Consider the following 15,926-nt stretch of genomic DNA (forward strand, 5'->3'; position numbering starts at 1 on the left):
CAGTTGCTATCAGTCCATCCAGTTTGCAGACATTACTCTAGTCCTGGTCTAAGAAAACCAAAGCACAGATTGCACAGGTCAGCAGGGCCATCAGCTGAGTTGCCAGAGGACAAGGGTCACCTGGCACTTGACTTAAGTCGTGAAGTTTGTGAAAGGAGGGTTTGAACTACCAAAAGGCTCCAGACTGGGGCTCCACTGAGGCCTGAGTAGAGGAGCTGAAGCCTTTTTCTCAGCTTTGTGAACATAAGAGACAGGTTACAGAGGACAGCCAGAGTGAGAAACTTTATTAACAATTTCAACAAGAAAATGAGTGAACACACCTAGAAACATGAACAGCATCTCCCCCAGTAGCAGGCAGGGTAGGGGAGACAGGAAGTATAGGCCTGTTTTTCCCCCTCAGTGCCCCAGCAGAAGTGGGACCCAAGGGAAAGGGCCAAGTTTCCTCTGTCCAGCTGGGGACCCTGAGAGCACCTCACTCAGGGAAGTCCAAGTCAGCAGCTGAGTGCAGAAGGTTGAGTAGCCAAAGGCCAGGCCAGGGAGAAGGTGAATAGAGAGGGTCCAGATGAGACCCCTCGACGCTGACATCACCAGGGGGGTGTCATGGGCTGAGGATTCTGCAGATACGACATCACCACGGCAGAGATGGACAGCCTGAGATAGGCAAGAAGAGTCAGATCCAGATGATAGGCATGGGTCCCCCCCTCCCCTAATGCAGGAGTCCCTCCCTCTCTACGCCAAGCCTCACATGAAGCTACTCATCATCTGCTTAGTGTCCTCAGAGCTCCGGGAGTTGGCAAAGCTGATGAAGGAACAGTAGACAGCGACCCAAGCACACCACTTCAGCTGGGGAAAGGTAGGTGGGTTGTGGTTAGCTGGGTGAGAAGCATGCCAAGAATCCCAACAAATGACATCCTCAGGCACCAATGATTTTCCTTTGCACAGCTTGGATCTTGCCCCTCAGGAGTCCCTTAGTCCCACCCCATAGGTTTCTGGTGCTATGACCTGGCATGCATCTCTAAGGCCATACCATATCCCCGTAGACTCAAGAAGACTGGCCTTAGAGATTCCCCACCTGTCATTTTTCCATCAGTTCCTTCCAAGTTGCTTCAAAGCCAGGGTCCATCCTCAAACCCACCCCTCCCCAATTCTGCCCCAGGCCCGAGCTTTCCCCAGCGTGGGCTACATCAACCCCGCCCAAGGCAACTTTCAGGCCACGCCCCCTCGGCTGGAGTCAGATGCCCCTCTTCATTCCGAACCCGCCCCCGACCTCATTCTCCGGCGGAGCTACTCCCACGGAAACACAGCTCCGCCCACCTTAAGCATGAGGCCGCACATGCTGAAGATCATGCCCAGCAGGTTCATGTAGTCCGGCGTCGGGTCGTCCAAGGCTGGATTACACTCGCTCGGCGGGGGCTTGTACCTGCAAGAGGCTCAAGAGTCAGGGGCGCTCAAGTCACGTCCCTGTAATGAACAAGCACCTTCTTAGGCCCCGACCCGAACCCATAACCTAAGCCCCATTGCCATGACGCTGGAGTCCCCACCTCAGCACTTTGTTTGGCCTCCGTGGGTCCGACATATTGTTCGTGGACATAGCGAGATCAAGTTGCGCGTCTTCCGCCGCGGGAGTTACAGCTTCCGGCGTGGAAATGGAGGGTGGTTTTTAGAGTAACGCGCGCAGCCCTCGCGGTTCGGTTCCTAACCGCGGAGGCCAGGACTACCTGCAGTCAGAGGACGGAGAATGAGAGGATGAAAAAACAACAAAAAAATCCCCTGAAAATGAGGAGGAGGAAAAAACTGAAAATGGGTTTTAGTATTCCCAATACTGTCACCAAAATACTGAAAATTTGAACCCGGAAGTGAAAGGAATGGGGAACAATAATAAGGTTACACCCAAAGCCTCCAAATCCCCGTTGCCGACTGAGTGATGCTAGGCGGTGAGGAAGGGGTCCGAGACTATGGCTTTCCCTGAGCCAAAGCCTCGGGGCCCGGAGCTGCCGCAGAAACGGTTGAAGACGCTGGACTGCGAGCAAGGGGCAGTACGAGCCGTGAGATTTAACGGTGAGCGCCCTCACCTTCATTCGGGTCCTCCCGCTTCCTGAGGCCAGCGGCCCAGAACCCCCTCCTCTTGTTCCCCAGTGGACGGTAATTACTGCCTGACGTGCGGCAGCGACAAGACCCTGAAGCTCTGGAACCCACTGCGGGGGACGCTACTCCGTACCTATAGCGGCCACGGCTACGAGGTGCTGGACGCGGCCGGGTGAGCCGGGGACCAGCCGGGATGGGAGGGCTGAGGCCGGGATTGGAAGTCGACGTTGACCTTCTCTCCTGCTCCCCAGTTCCTTTGACAATAGCAATCTCTGTTCCGGCGGCGGGGACAAAGCAGTGGTGCTATGGGATGTGGCATCCGGGCAGGTCGTGCGCAAATTCCGGGGCCACGCGGGGGTAAGTTCAAGCTTGGAGACCCTCAATGGAGCATGCATGATGGAGGGGACCGTTAACACGTGGGTGATGCCAAGAACATCTGTCCACTAGAGTCTCTCCCCCATGATCAGTTAGTCCCCAAGCTCTGTCCTGCCGTTTGCCCAGAACCTTTCACCTCTCCAGTTCTGCTATGTGCCCTTGCTTTAACCGACACTGAGAATCCTGTCATTATCCCAATCCTCCTGAGTAGCAATTCCCGTTTCTTAGAAGGTGAACACAGTGCAGTTTAATGAAGAAGCTACACTCATACTGTCTGGTGAGTCTGGAACCTTGGTGGGCAGTGGACAGTGCTTACAGCTCCACATCTAATCTCACCTTTATGCTGGACTTCCAGGCTCTATCGATTCCAGTGTGCGATGCTGGGACTGTCGTTCACGGAGGCCTGAGCCAGTGCAGACACTGGATGAGGCGAGGGATGGCATATCTAGTGTGAAGGTGTCAGATCATGAGGTCCTTGCAGGGTAAGTAGATATAGGACCTTACCCCTCTCTCAGTGTCACTGAGATCCTAGCTGCCTCTGCACTTAGATTAAAATCTGCTCTCAAAACTGGGAGGTGTTGTTCATTGGGTTCTATCCCCATCTCTACAAAAAAGCAAAAAACACTGCTCTCTTTTTTAGCATGCACAAGGCCCTGCCCAGTGTGTCCATTGCTGATCCCTCAACTTTTATTCATCCTTGGGCTTCATTTCTGTTAAAAATGCCAGTCATGCTCCCACCTCAGGACATTTTCACTTGTTCTTCCTCTGCTTGGACTGTCTCCACTACTTACTCAATGTATTTGAGCACTTACTGCATACTAGATACTTCCTTAGTGGCCATACAGCAGTGAACAAAATGGAGAAATAGGGGAAAGCCCTACTCGCACAGGGTAGCTTTGTTGCAGGACACAATTATTTTTTTCAATTCCATGTAGGACTGCCCCACCCTGAGGGAAAGCCATTGCTACCACATGAAGGATTTGGGCTGAAACAGTCCCATACTGTGTACATATATGAATATGTAATAACAAGTCTTATCATTATGTACAATAACAATGCACCAATTTAAAAAAATGTGGGGGGGAAAATACAGACCTAGAGGCTGTTCTCTTTGTCCTAGGACAAAAATTACAATTTTAAGGTTTGTTTCCTTCCCTTAAAGAGATGGTTTCTTGGGACTGGGGTTGTGGCTCAGTGGTAGTGCACTTGCCTAGCATGCATGAGGCACTGGTTCGATTCTCAGCAAATAAATAAAATAAAGGTCCATTAACAATTAAAAAACATTTAAAAAAAAAAAAAAGAGAGAGAGAGAGTTGGTTTCTCACTACATTGCCCAGTCTGATCCTCTTAGGATCAAGGAATCTTCCTGTTTCAGCCTCCCAAGTAGCTGAGACTACAGGTATACCTGCCCAGTTAGTTGAAAGATCTTTTGTGGTGGTTCTAAGCTCAAACCCACAGACCTGTAATCATGCTAGGCAAGTGCTCTACTACTTAGCTACACCCCTAGCGCAGGTCTTAATTGTTTTATTTTTACTCTAGAATTGGGTAGTACTTCATTCTGTAAAACAGAATAAGTGCTGTAGAAGAGGTTGGTTTATACACTGAGAATGGCTGAAGAAAGCAGAAGCAAAGACCAAAAAGCAGATTAGTCATCTCAAAGTCACTTTCTAATGCTGAGGCCATAGCTTGTGATAGAGTGCTGACATGTTCAAGGCCCTAATTTTGATCCCCAGTACTGAAAAATAAATAAATAAATAAAGTTACTTTCTGGGGCTGGGGCTATAGCTCAATGGTAGAATGCTGTACAATGTCCAAATGGCAAACATCAAAAAATAAAAAAAGAAGGTAAGGTTACTGTCTGATGGGCAAACATATTATGGAAAAAATAATTGATTAACATTAGATTATTTTCTTTATATAAGGATTAAGGCAGAGGACACTTATCAATTTAAACTGGCCTGTTTGGGGAAATTTGGCTATCTTCTCCTGATTTTTCAGAAAGTCAAATGATAATAGTTTTAGTTTGGTGATGTGGAACTTTAGCCTGTGTGACTCCATTTTGATTTTCCAGCCTGGTCAGCTGGGCCCAGTGTAGGAACTTAGTCTAAAACAAAGGTCTCTTACAAGCTGACCTAGTGGGATAGGCTTATAATCCTAGCTACTTGGAAGACTGAGGCAGGAGGATTCCAAGCCTAAAGTTAGCCTGGGCAACTTAGTGAGACTGTCTCAAAACTAAAATTTTATAAAAATTCATTTATTTAACTTTTTTATATTCTTTGGCTGGGGGTGGGAGTGCTAGGGATTGAACCCAGGGATGTGTAATCATCGAGCCACATACCCAGAATCTTTTTGAGATAGGATCTTGCCAAATTCCTTGGCCTCACTGAGTTGCTAAGGCTGTCCTCAAACTTATGATCCTCCTGCCTCAGCCTTTCAGGTTGCTGGGGTTATAGGCTACACCTGGCTCAAAACTAAAATCTTTTAAATCCATTTATTTATTTATTTATGTTTGGTACTAGGGATCTAACCCAGGAATGTTTGCCACTGAGCTTCATCACCAGCCCTTTTTGAAATTTTGATGGATCTTTATTTTATTCATTTATTTATATGCGGTGCTGACAGTCAAACCCAGTACCTCACACATGCCAGGGAAGTGCTCTACCAGTGAGCCACAATCCCAGCCTCTTGTTTATTTTGAGACAGGGTCTAAGTGGCTGAGGGTGCAGGCCTCAAACTTACTTTCTTCCATTTATTTGTTTACATATATATATACCAGGGATTGAACCCCGGGGCACTCAACCACTGAGCCACACCCCCAGCCCCTTTCATTTTCTATTTTGAGACAGGGTCTCACTAAGTTGCTGAGGCTGGCCTTGAATCTGCAATCCTCCTGCCTCAGCCTATTGAGTCACTGGAATTATGGCTCAAACTAAGTTTAACAGAGGCCTTGGAATGGAGCTCAGTGGTCGAGCCCTTGCCTACCATGTTTGAGACCCTGGGTTCAACCCCTACACAAATCCCATTTGGATGTTACCTACTCGAGGAGGCCTTTCTGTATCTCCCTTGGTCAGTGCTGGCTCCACCATGGCAGAAAGTGCATACGGCTTGGCTGGGGCTGTGCCCCTGGCCTCCATACAGGGCCTGGCCCCGGAATCACTCGGTGTGTATGTTAACTGAGTCATCTGAGTAGTTCCTTCTGATGGCCCTGTGAGGAACTGCCTCTTTCCCTTTCCTATTGAGGAAGGAGGTTAGTTCCTTCTCAAACCACACTCAGGCAGCCAAGTGCCATGTGGTCCCAGCCCCGCCCCCCCATGTCATTTTTGCCTTACCCAGCCTTACTTAACACAGCCCCTCATTCAGGTTTCCAGGCTTCTTAGCAGGCTTGGAACCGGTTGCTGGGGTCACAGCCACGAACCAGGCAGACCTGGTCCCTGCCCCATAGAAGCTCCTTCTAGCAGGACAAATGGACAACCAGTGGAGAAATAAATAGACCTAATATAATTGAATCAGTGGTGAGGGTCAAGGGAAAGGAAGGGGTAGCAGGAGAAATCGACTTGGGGGCCCTTTAGATCATGGGTGGGAGGTGTGGAGAAGGCCCTGGAAAGGCCGAGACTTGGAAGCTGAGGGACCACCCAGTGGAGAACTGGAGCAAGAGCAAGTACACTGGTGGGCTGGTGGCACACACCCAGCTGCTAGAGAGCCTGAGGCAGGAGGATTGTGTGTTCAATGCCAGCATCATCAACTTAGTGAGGTCCTACACAACTTAGGGAGATCCTGTCTCAAGATATAAAGAAAGGGTTGGGGTGTGATTCAGTGGTTAAGCACCCCTGGTTCAATTCCTGGTACAAGAAAAAAAAACGTGCACTGAGAAGTACCTGGCCAGACTGAAGGTAGCGTGATGCCCGAGACCATGGAGGAATGAGGACAGAGATGAAACCAGGAAGTGGTCAGAACCACCTGCAGAGGGTCTAAGCGCCTTAGGAAGAATCTGAACATTTACTTTTCTGAGCAAGGGAAGGCCAGGTTTCTTTCTGTGTGTGTGTGTGTGTGTGTGTGTGTGTGTGTGTGTACACATATATACTCAGTGTAGTTTGAGTGTATGTGTGTATGTATATATATATACACACACGCACACACATACATATACATACATACATACATACATACATATTATATACTCAGCCTGAGTGGAAAGGGAAAGGGAAAGAGGCAGTTCCTCACAGGGCCATCAGAAGGAACTACTCAGATGACTCAGTTAACATACATACTGAGTGTGTGTGTGTGTAATATATATATTAGTTATACATGGACACAATATCTTTATTTTGTTTATTTATTTATATATGGTGCTGAGGATTGAACCCAGTGCCTCACACCTGCGAGGCAAGGGCTCTACTGCTGAGCCCCAGCCCCAGCCCCAGCCCCAGCCCCAGCCCCAGGGCCTTATGCATGTGAGGCAAGCACTCTACAAACAGAGCTATATCCCCAGCCCCAGCATCTGTACTTTCAAAAGAATTTTTTCATAGACACTTGAAGACTGTAGAGGGAGGCCAGAGCAGCCAAGGAGATGATGCTGGAGGGGGAAGAAAAGGGTCAGGTTCTGAGACCAGAGCCATCTCTCAGGATCTGCAGGACACTGATTTCATAGTAGATATGAGAATCCAGGGATGCTTGCTGGGTATGGGCACATACCTGTAATCCCAGTAACTCAAAGGCTAGCCAGTTCAAGGCCAGCCTCAGCAACTTAGTGAGAGCCTCCCTTAAATAAAAAGGGCTGTGATATAGCTCAGTGATAGAGTACTTCTGGGTTCAATCCAAGGATGCTCAAATCCCTTCTAGAGGATAGCATAGTATTTGCGTGGAACCCACTCACATCCTCCTGTATTTATCTCTGGATGACTTGCAATACCTGGGATAAACACTATGCAAACAGTTGTTATACTGTATTATTAGGGAACAATGACAGGGAAAAAAGACCACAGAATCCCTTTTGTTTTTTTTGCAGTACTGAGGATTGAACCCAGGGTGTGCACATGCTCAAGCATTCGAACACTGAGCTGCCTCCCTAACCCCAAGTCAAAATATTTTTCATCTTCAGTTATTAGTCCATGGGTGTGGGCCTGTGGATAAGGAGGGCTACTGGAGGGTGATCTGGAGAGCATGGGGAAAGGGTGGTCCTGAGGGGCTCCATGGGCTTGAAAAAGGGGGCTGTGGATCTTGGAAACAGGTGGAATGGGACCAGTTAGTCCTGGGCCTAAGCCATAAAGCCATTGCCTCAGCAGGCACAATGGTGCATACTTGTAGTCCCAGCTACAACTCCAGAGGCCAAGGCAGAAGGATCCTAAGTTCAAGGCCAACCTGGGCAACTTGGCAAGACCCTGTCTCAAAAAACAAAGGTTGTGGGGACTAGGGATGTATTTCATGGTAAAGAACCCCCAGGTTCAAGGAATATCCTGTATTACAAGAAAGAAAAAGAAACAAAGGAAAGCCGTTTGGTTCAGAATCTCATTTGTGTCCAGGAACTGTAAACCTAGCCTTGCCTGTCAGGGTCTGGCCAGCTGGGAAGACACAGGGCCACTGAGGTTGCCACGGAGCCCTCGGCCCCAGCCTGTGCTTCAGCTGGCTCTACCCGCTTCTGCAGATCTGTGGATGGCCGCGTGAGGCGTTACGACCTGAGGATGGGGCAGCTCTTCTCGGACTACGTGGGCAGTGAGTGTTGCGGCACTGGGGATAGGCAGGGACAACAGTGGGCCAGTCAGGAGCACTGCAGCCTCAGCGGCCTGCCCGTTCTCCCCCAGGCCCCATCACCTGTGCCTGCTTCAGCCGGGATGGGCAGTGCTTGCTGGTGTCCAGCCTGGACTCCACCCTGCGGCTTCTGGACAAAGACACCGGCGAGCTGCTGGGCGAGTGAGTGTCCACGGTCACGGGCCTTCCCCCCACCCCACCCCTTAATCAGAGGAGCAAGCCCCTCTGATCTCCCTCACCCCCAGGTACACAGGCCATCAGAACAAGCAGTACAAGCTGGACTGCTGCCTGAGTGAGCGTGACACTCATGTGGTCAGCTGCTCCGAGGATGGGAAGGTGTTCTTCTGGGACCTGGTGGAGGTGAGCCCCCCCACCCTACTCCATGCCAGGGCACTGCTCTGCCCCAGCCCTGTGCTCCCCTCAGTCACACCCATGCCTGAAAAAGAATATTAGGCCTAGGAGCTGGGAGCTGGGAGGAGTGAGGATGGGGCAAGAAGGACATTCCAGGCAAAGGGAACAGCATGTGCCCAGGCTCAGAGGCGGGCACACACCAGGCCAGGAAGGCAGACTTTGGGAAATGTGTCAGCAGCAGAATTCAGGTCAGACAGGGCTGGAAGTGCCAAGCAGAGCTGCTGGACTGGCCCCTGGATGGAGAGCCAACAGCAGCATCTGACCCTGAATGAGATCAGGCTGTAGTTCAGGAAATTTGAGCTGCCTCTGAGCATGGTTTTAACTCCAGGGCCTGCCTGGATGTGTCCAGCCTTTGGGAACTCCAGGGCAGAGTCCAGTCAGAGGAAGAAAAGCCAGTTGGCCACCAGGCAGGCGAAATCAGTGATCACGACATGGTCTACAGGCAGAGCCAAGACCTGCTGGTAAAAGGAGTGAGGTGTTGAGGCCATTAAAGGCCAGGGGCCAAATGTCTGTGGATTGGTGACTGAAAGCTTTAGCCTGGATCTTGGGGAGCGGGACAACCAAACCCCCGATAATCTGCTCCCTACCGTTCCCTCCACAGGGTTCCCTGGCACTGGCCCTACCTGTGGGTCCCGGTGTTGTGCAGTCACTGGCCTTCCATCCCACAGAGCCCTGCCTGCTGACTGCCATGGCGGGAAGAATCCAGTGCTGGCGAGAAGAGGCCTATGAGGTGGAAGGTGGAGCAGGCTAGGCCTGGGACTGCCACCAGATCCAAGGACCAAGACAACTGCAAAGGGCTGCCAGGCACCCTTTATTCTAGAGATGCTGCAGGCCAAGGAGTGGGAGAGGGGCAGAGTCTACAAATTAATAAATAGAGGAGGGGTGAGGCCTTCAGGGGCTGCATCCACTCAGTCCTCGTTCTTCTCAGCCGTGAAAGCACCTGCCTTCTTGGCAAAGGTTTCAGCCACAAGCAGGGGGAAGACCAGGGAGGCGTCAGCGTAGACCTGTAGAGGGGACCTAGGTGAGCCTCAAACCCATGGCCACAGCCCAGGAGACCCTGCCCCCCACCCAGCCAGCCTCTACCTTGACTGGCTGCGCATCCATCCGGATCTTGCCCCAAGAAACAGCCTCATCCGGCCGGGCACCCGAATCCGAGCCATCAAATTCCTGGGCCGTGTTGATGTAGACAGCATAGTCAGCCCCATTGCGCTGTAGGGAAAGGCAGAGTGGGCCTGGTCAGCCGGTCATCAGACAGGAGACGAAGAAGCAGGACATCAGCCAAAGAGACTGAGGGTTGTGTCAGCCAAAGGAAGCCCTCAAAAGTTCTTTTTTTCTAGGGAAGCTTCAAGTTGTGTGTTTACAAAATATCAATGAATTTCATCTTTGGACTTGAGTATCTTCCCCAAGATATCTCATGTATATGCAGATCTTCCAAAATAGGAAAAAATATCCCCAAACTGAAACACTTTGGGGCCCAATCATTTCTTTCTTTTTCTTTTTTTTTTTTGGAGGGATGTTACTACTTTTGTAGCCACCACATCACTTCGTCTGTTATAGTGAATAACAGATGAGAGGCAACCATTCAAGAGGGCAACAGAAAACTTTTTCGTTATAAAATGACAGAACAGGTAAGCACTCACCACCCAGCCTTTGGTTCCTTCTGACCTCTGTCTCATCCACACCAGCCTGCTTCTTCCAGAATGGGCTCTGCCCTCAGTTACGCTAGTGAGGAAGCCATGCTACCCTAACTTGGCTGAGGAACCTGGAACAGCCATCTTTGATTTCAGCTTCATCCCAAGGCCCATGGGTATTTTTTTGAAAAAGTGGCCAGCAAATGAGGTAGAAAGGGCAGAAATGAGAGACGGAAACCAGCAGAAAAGCAAAGACTGGCTCCCTCACACTAACGGACAGCAGGCCTCCCAAGGCTGAAAATGCAAAAGGCAGTGTGACCCCCACCCACCTAGCTAAGGGGAGTACAGGCCATCAGTTTCTTCTGAAGCATGGGCCACAGTGCAAAAATCTGGATGGCAACTTCATCACCATGACGAAGGTATGCAGGAACCAGGGAAGATGTGAGGCCAGATAGACAGAAGCAAAGAGGGCCATGTTCGAGGACAGTGTTCTGGATACAATGGCAGGTTTGGCTCCACAGTCAAAGACGAGGTGGCCCAACAGCATGAAGACTGACATGGCACAGATGGTGTCAGTACTAATGGACTCTGTCAGGGTCTTCTGCACTGGTGAAAAACTGTAGGTGAAAACAATGAAGACCAGGGCACTCAAGTAGCCCATGGGTCTCCTCGCTCTTCTTCCGCCCTTCACCTTCATCGATGGGGGTTGAACAAAACATAACCATCAATGAAGATGCCAGGCCAGTTCCAAAAAGCCAGTGGGGACCAGAAGACCCTCATGTATATACCACCAGCTGAGCACAGAGACACACGCTGCACAGCTGTTGTATCACCACACTGGACTTGAACACCACAGCCCAGTATTGGCATTTCTGGGCATAAATGTTTTTCCAAAGCTCTTCCAGGAACCAATGGTTCACATAGTTATCAAGGAAGGGCCACCACTCATATAACACCTTCTGCCACTTGGCCTTCTTGGTGCTAGTTACAGGTCGGGCACATGTTATCCTTTCCCTTAAACTCAGGCCAGTTCTGGTCCCATCAAAGAAATCCATGTGGTTCTTATTCTTTATGAAAATCTTTTTTTTAAAATAATCTTTCAGTTGTTGATAGACCTTTAAGTTTATATGCGGTGCTGAGAATCTAACCCAGAGCCTCAAACATGCCAGGCAAGTGCACTACTGCTGAGCCACAGCTCCAGCCTTCTTTATGAAATCTTCAAATGATTTCTCTAGAAATTCCATGCTGTTAACTACCAACTTTTCCTTGTTTCCAAAGGTAGCAACCAATGTTAGGCCCACAATGGATGAGTTGGTTCTCTGAGGCAGGACATCCTGCCCGTGAGATCCTAGGACTGCGTAAGCCCAATCATTTCTGATAATGTTTACCTGAGCCAGGTGTGGTGACGTACCTACAGTCCCAGCTACTCAGGAGCCGGAGGTGGGAAGATTCCTTGAGCTTGAGTTCCAGGTCAACTGGGCAATGAGTCAGACCCCATTTCAAAACAAAACGAAAAACTGAATGTGTATCAACAACCTTCCCCATCTGCTCAGCAGTAGTTACCACCAACTTTATCTGCAGAGGAGCTCCACCATCCTAGTCCTGCCCCTACAGGGTTCTGGACAGTTCACGACTCAGGCACCATCTGTTCCCCTAAAGCCGTCAGAGGGCACCCGAATCACCAATCACATCCTCCTACCTCACTCACTGCCAAGGCCCACGCCATTCTTCCTCCTCCTCCTCTATGGCCCTCCTAGCTGTTCCCCGACCACTTTAGCCACCTCAGGGCCTTTGAAGGGAGCTGGCTGTCTTCTCTGCCAGGAACTCTTCCTGGAGATAACTATGAGGCTTGTGGGAGGCACCTCCCAAAACTTCTGCTCAGGTCAGTTCCCAGAAGCCTCTCTCCAACACCCTGCCACATCCCGACCCTGCTCCATACTGGGGATTGAACTGAGCTACATCCCAGCCCCCGCCCCGTTTTTTTTTTTTTTTGTTTTTTTTTGGTTTTTTTTGTGTGTGTGTGTGTGTGTGTGGTGTGCTGCTGGGGATTGAACCCAGGGCTTCATGCATGCGAGGCAAGCACTCTACCAGCTGAGCTATATCCTCAGCCCCCCAGCCCTTTTCATTTTGAAACAGTGTCTGTCTTTTTCCCCCAGTGTGATACTGAGAATCAAACCCAGTGCCTCACACATTAGGCAAGCACTCCAACACTGAGCTACAATACCAACCCTGACACAGGGTCTTGCTAGACTGCCCAGGCTGGTCTTGAACCTGCAACCTCTCTGCCCTGGCCTCCCTAAGAGCTGGGATTACAGATTATAGGAGTGGATCACTGCCCAGCTCCAACACCCTTTACTAAATGGCACCCCTTTCTCTTCTCATGACAAGAAAATCCTAGGGGCTGGGGGTGTGACTCAGTGGCAGAGGGCATGTGTGAGGCACTGGGTTCAAGTCTCAGAACTGCATATAAATAAATGAATAAAGGTCCATCAACATCTAAAAACTATTTTTAAAAAAAGAAAGAAAATGGAGCCTGGGTGGTGGCACACACCTGTGTAATCCCAATCATTGGGGAGGCTGAGGCAGGAAAATTGCAAGTTGGAACTCAAGGCCAACCTCAGCAACTTATTGAGGCTGTCTAAAAATAAAATGGACTGAGGACGTGGCTCAGTGTTTAAGGGCCCTGGGTTCAATCCCTAGTACCAAAAATAAATAAAAGGGGTCTTGTTATGCTGTCCAGGCTGATCTTGAGCTCCTGGACTCAAGTGATCCTCCCCCATAGCTGGCATCGTAGGCGTGCCCCATGACATCACACTAGCCTGTCTTCTTCTTTAACATTACTGCCACTTGCTGTGCATGTCACTTGCTCTGGAACATCTGTCCCCAGAGGGCAGGAATCATGGCCTGACTAGCCCAGGATGTGGCTGAGGCTTGAGTGGCACCCCCAGCAGGGACTATATCCACTCAAAAGGAACCACACCATCTTACCATGAGGTTGGCATTGGCAATGTGGTGCTTAACCACGCCTCCACCCAGGATGATCATTCCAGAGCGCTTGGCAAAGATGGCCTGCGTGTTGATGAGCCGTAGGTCTGAGGAAAGGGCATGGTCAGGCCTCGGACTGGGTACACCTTCTCCCCCCACCTCGAGGGTTCCAGTGCCTCACCCTCAATGATGTCAAGGACTAGGCCAGGATTCTTGTAGGAATGGAAGAAGATCATGTCACCCAGTGAGCCATCTGTCAATGCTGGGCTGAGCACAGGAATATGGTTCTGAGGGAAGACAGGGCAGGTCAGTAACTGCAGCTCAGTGGGAGCACCCTGATCCCCATTCTGGGTGCATCTTTGCCTGCCTGCCTGGCTGGGAACAGTCTGTTTAACTTCTCTGGGCCTATTTCCTCAACCATAAAATATGGATACCAACACCACTTGTAGATGAAGAGGAAGATGTGAGAAAACCAACTGTGACACTTAAGGAGACGGGAGCTTAGTGAGTAGTAGCTCTTGTTACTTTTCAGGTTCTTGGACTCCACAGTCTCTAGGGAATGTAGTCCCTGGGGCCAGGCCCTAGGGATTTGCTGAGCACTGCCACAAACTGTTCCCAGATGAACTAAGAACACAGCCAAGAAATCCAAAGCTCCATTCAATAGCTGTGTGATTTCAAACAAATTACCTAACCTATCTGTGTTTGAGGTTCCTCATCTAAGAATGGGAATCCTGATCATAACAGTAGTGACTCCCCAGGTGTCTTTGAAGTCTGGTGACTTTGCCCCCACCCAGACCCTCACCTTCTGGGCCCAGTAATACACTGACTCTGGGTTGTTGATCTCCTTGCCGAGCCGAGCAATCATCTTGGAAGGTGTCCACTTCACACCCTAGGAGGGAGGGGATGTCAGCACTAATCCCTGATTTCACCATGCTGGTTCCCCCAAGTTTCTCCAGCCCCACCTCTGTGTTCTGCTCCAGCACCATCTGGTCCAGAATGGGCATCAGCCAGTCCTCAAATTTGCAGTAATTGTCATTGGGCACCAGCAGGTTCCCAATCCTGGGAATGGGAGGAATGGAGGCATCAGTCCCCAGTCCCCTCAGCCCAGTTCACTTGCCCATCACCACTCAGGGCCCCCACCTGTTGATTCCATTCTCCCGGAGCTCCTTCCCTTTGAGGCTGAACTCGCCCAGATATGTGGGTGCCAGACACTTGATGAGATCCTCCTCCACACCTCCTGCAGTGGTCACCAACACATCTACCTGCAGCCATAGGACAGCGAGGTTGGCCTTAGTCCTGGCAGGACCCCTAACATCAGCCCTCATTCATTGACCTTTTGTGGGGAGCTCTTCTATTTTACTCTGTGATACTGAGATTGAACCCAGTGCTCTTCCTCTAAGCTGCATCCTCAGCCTTTTTATTTTTTATTTTGAGACAGTATTTCACCTGATTGCTAAGGCTGGACTTGAACTTGCCTCAGCCTCCCCAGTAGCTGGGATTATAGGTGTGAGCCAAGATGCCCAGAGGGAGCAGCACTCTTCTTAAAACTAACCCATATCTCCTCATCTCATTTAACCTGTCAATTTTATTACTCACTGACCCAGAAAGACCAAGGTCAAAACCCTATCAGATCCCCACCATGTTATGCTGCACAAGGTAGCGAATGGTCTCACGGATGCCTGAACTGATAAGGTTAGATGTATATCCCAGAAAAATGGTGCAGCCAGTGAGTGGGCGGCGGCTTTGGGTCAGGTCTGCGTGCTGGTCTTCATCCTGAGATAGCGGCTCCAGCTTCTTCTCGATCTGTGGTAAGGGCCAGGTCGAGTTAGCGTCTGGCCCCAAACCCCATCACAAGGACCCCAAGTGGGTTTTCAGTCAGGTTCTACCTCTTGGCCCCTCCACTCAAAGGATCATTTCTACCAGAAACCAAGAAATGTCTCTTGCTTGGATCCTGCCCCTTTCCCAGTTCGGATATCTGGGCACACGTTAAGGTTTTGCACCTTTTCAGGAATCAGCATCTTTTCCAGTCCAGTTTCTTTCCCGGATGGAAAAGCAATTCCAAGTTCAAGACCCGCCCTGACTTAGTCTCCTCCTCCAATCCCATTCTCTAAATGCACTGTATTGCCCCAGACTCCGCCCATTCCAGAACGCCTTAAATCCCTTAGAATCAATCAGGTCCTACCCGCTCCTGATACCAGGAGCTAATTTCCGCAGTGAACGTAAAGTCCCCTTCCCAGCAGGAGAACCCCCGCCCACTGTAAGCCCCGCTCCCTCCAGCTACTGGGCGGTGTCAATGAAGGGCGCAGGTCTTCGGTCCCACAGGAAGTCCCGCCCCCCAAACGCTGCATTGGTTCTACTACACGCCAGGCGTCTCCCAGCCCCGGAAGTGCTTCCCCGGGTCTCACCATGGCGTTGACTTGCTGCACCGCGCGCCCAAAGTTGGTTGCCTGGAAGCCGGTGGTGCTAAAGGCCTCCAGAAGTGCGTGGTAATCCAGGCCGCGGTTGAAGTCGTAGCCCCGGACCTGGGAGCTCTCGGGCGGCAACGCCGAGCTGTGCTTTAGCACCGCGGCCAGCGCCGCGGCGGGCGCCTCCCCCTCCGGGGAACCCTCCATGCTCCTACGGCCCGGTTTCCAGCTCAGAGTCGCCCTCGGCCGGGGCTGTCGCGGCCTCTAAACGCGTTAAGCCCGCGCACGC

At 50.6% G+C, this 15,926-nt stretch overlaps 3 protein-coding genes across 10 annotated transcripts; 1 reads left to right on the plus strand and 2 right to left on the minus strand.

Moving 5' to 3' along the window:
* Positions 1–267: 267 nt before the first annotated feature.
* Positions 268–1,698, minus strand: Wdr83os (WD repeat domain 83 opposite strand). The gene is made up of 4 exons (XM_005336189.5): positions 1,542–1,698; positions 1,315–1,420; positions 746–843; positions 268–651 (listed from the first exon to the last, which is right to left on the minus strand). Exons 1-4 carry the CDS (start codon positions 1,589–1,591, stop codon positions 585–587), a joined length of 321 nt encoding a protein of 106 aa, XP_005336246.1. The 5' UTR covers positions 1,592–1,698; the 3' UTR covers positions 268–584.
* On the plus strand, positions 1,696–9,543 carry Wdr83 (WD repeat domain 83). The gene is made up of 9 exons (XM_005336192.5): positions 1,696–2,058; positions 2,137–2,257; positions 2,337–2,442; positions 2,689–2,737; positions 2,816–2,942; positions 8,102–8,169; positions 8,259–8,367; positions 8,451–8,565; positions 9,218–9,543. The coding sequence occupies exons 1-9, from the start codon at positions 1,956–1,958 to the stop codon at positions 9,365–9,367; spliced, it is 948 nt and encodes a 315-aa protein (XP_005336249.2). The 5' UTR covers positions 1,696–1,955; the 3' UTR covers positions 9,368–9,543.
* On the minus strand, positions 9,409–15,844 carry Dhps (deoxyhypusine synthase). 8 transcript variants are annotated; one of them, XM_078036787.1, is made up of 9 exons: positions 15,638–15,844; positions 14,871–15,035; positions 14,373–14,494; positions 14,195–14,291; positions 14,035–14,121; positions 13,414–13,519; positions 13,237–13,339; positions 9,700–9,762; positions 9,409–9,620 (listed from the first exon to the last, which is right to left on the minus strand). In XM_078036787.1, the coding sequence occupies exons 1-9, from the start codon at positions 15,842–15,844 to the stop codon at positions 9,428–9,430; spliced, it is 1,143 nt and encodes a 380-aa protein (XP_077892913.1). In that variant the 3' UTR covers positions 9,409–9,427. The 8 variants fall into 8 exon arrangements, with proteins under 8 accessions (XP_077892913.1, XP_005336247.1, XP_040146340.2 ...); XM_005336190.5 differs by having other exon boundaries at positions 9,700–9,825; positions 13,236–13,339; XM_040290406.2 differs by lacking the exons at positions 9,409–9,620; positions 9,700–9,762 and adding an exon at positions 10,600–10,848 and having other exon boundaries at positions 13,236–13,339.
* Between the last annotated feature and the right edge of the window lie 82 nt (positions 15,845–15,926).

This window comes from Ictidomys tridecemlineatus, chromosome 2 (assembly GCF_052094955.1).
Source record: "Ictidomys tridecemlineatus isolate mIctTri1 chromosome 2, mIctTri1.hap1, whole genome shotgun sequence".
Classification (NCBI taxonomy): domain Eukaryota; kingdom Metazoa; phylum Chordata; class Mammalia; order Rodentia; family Sciuridae; genus Ictidomys; species Ictidomys tridecemlineatus.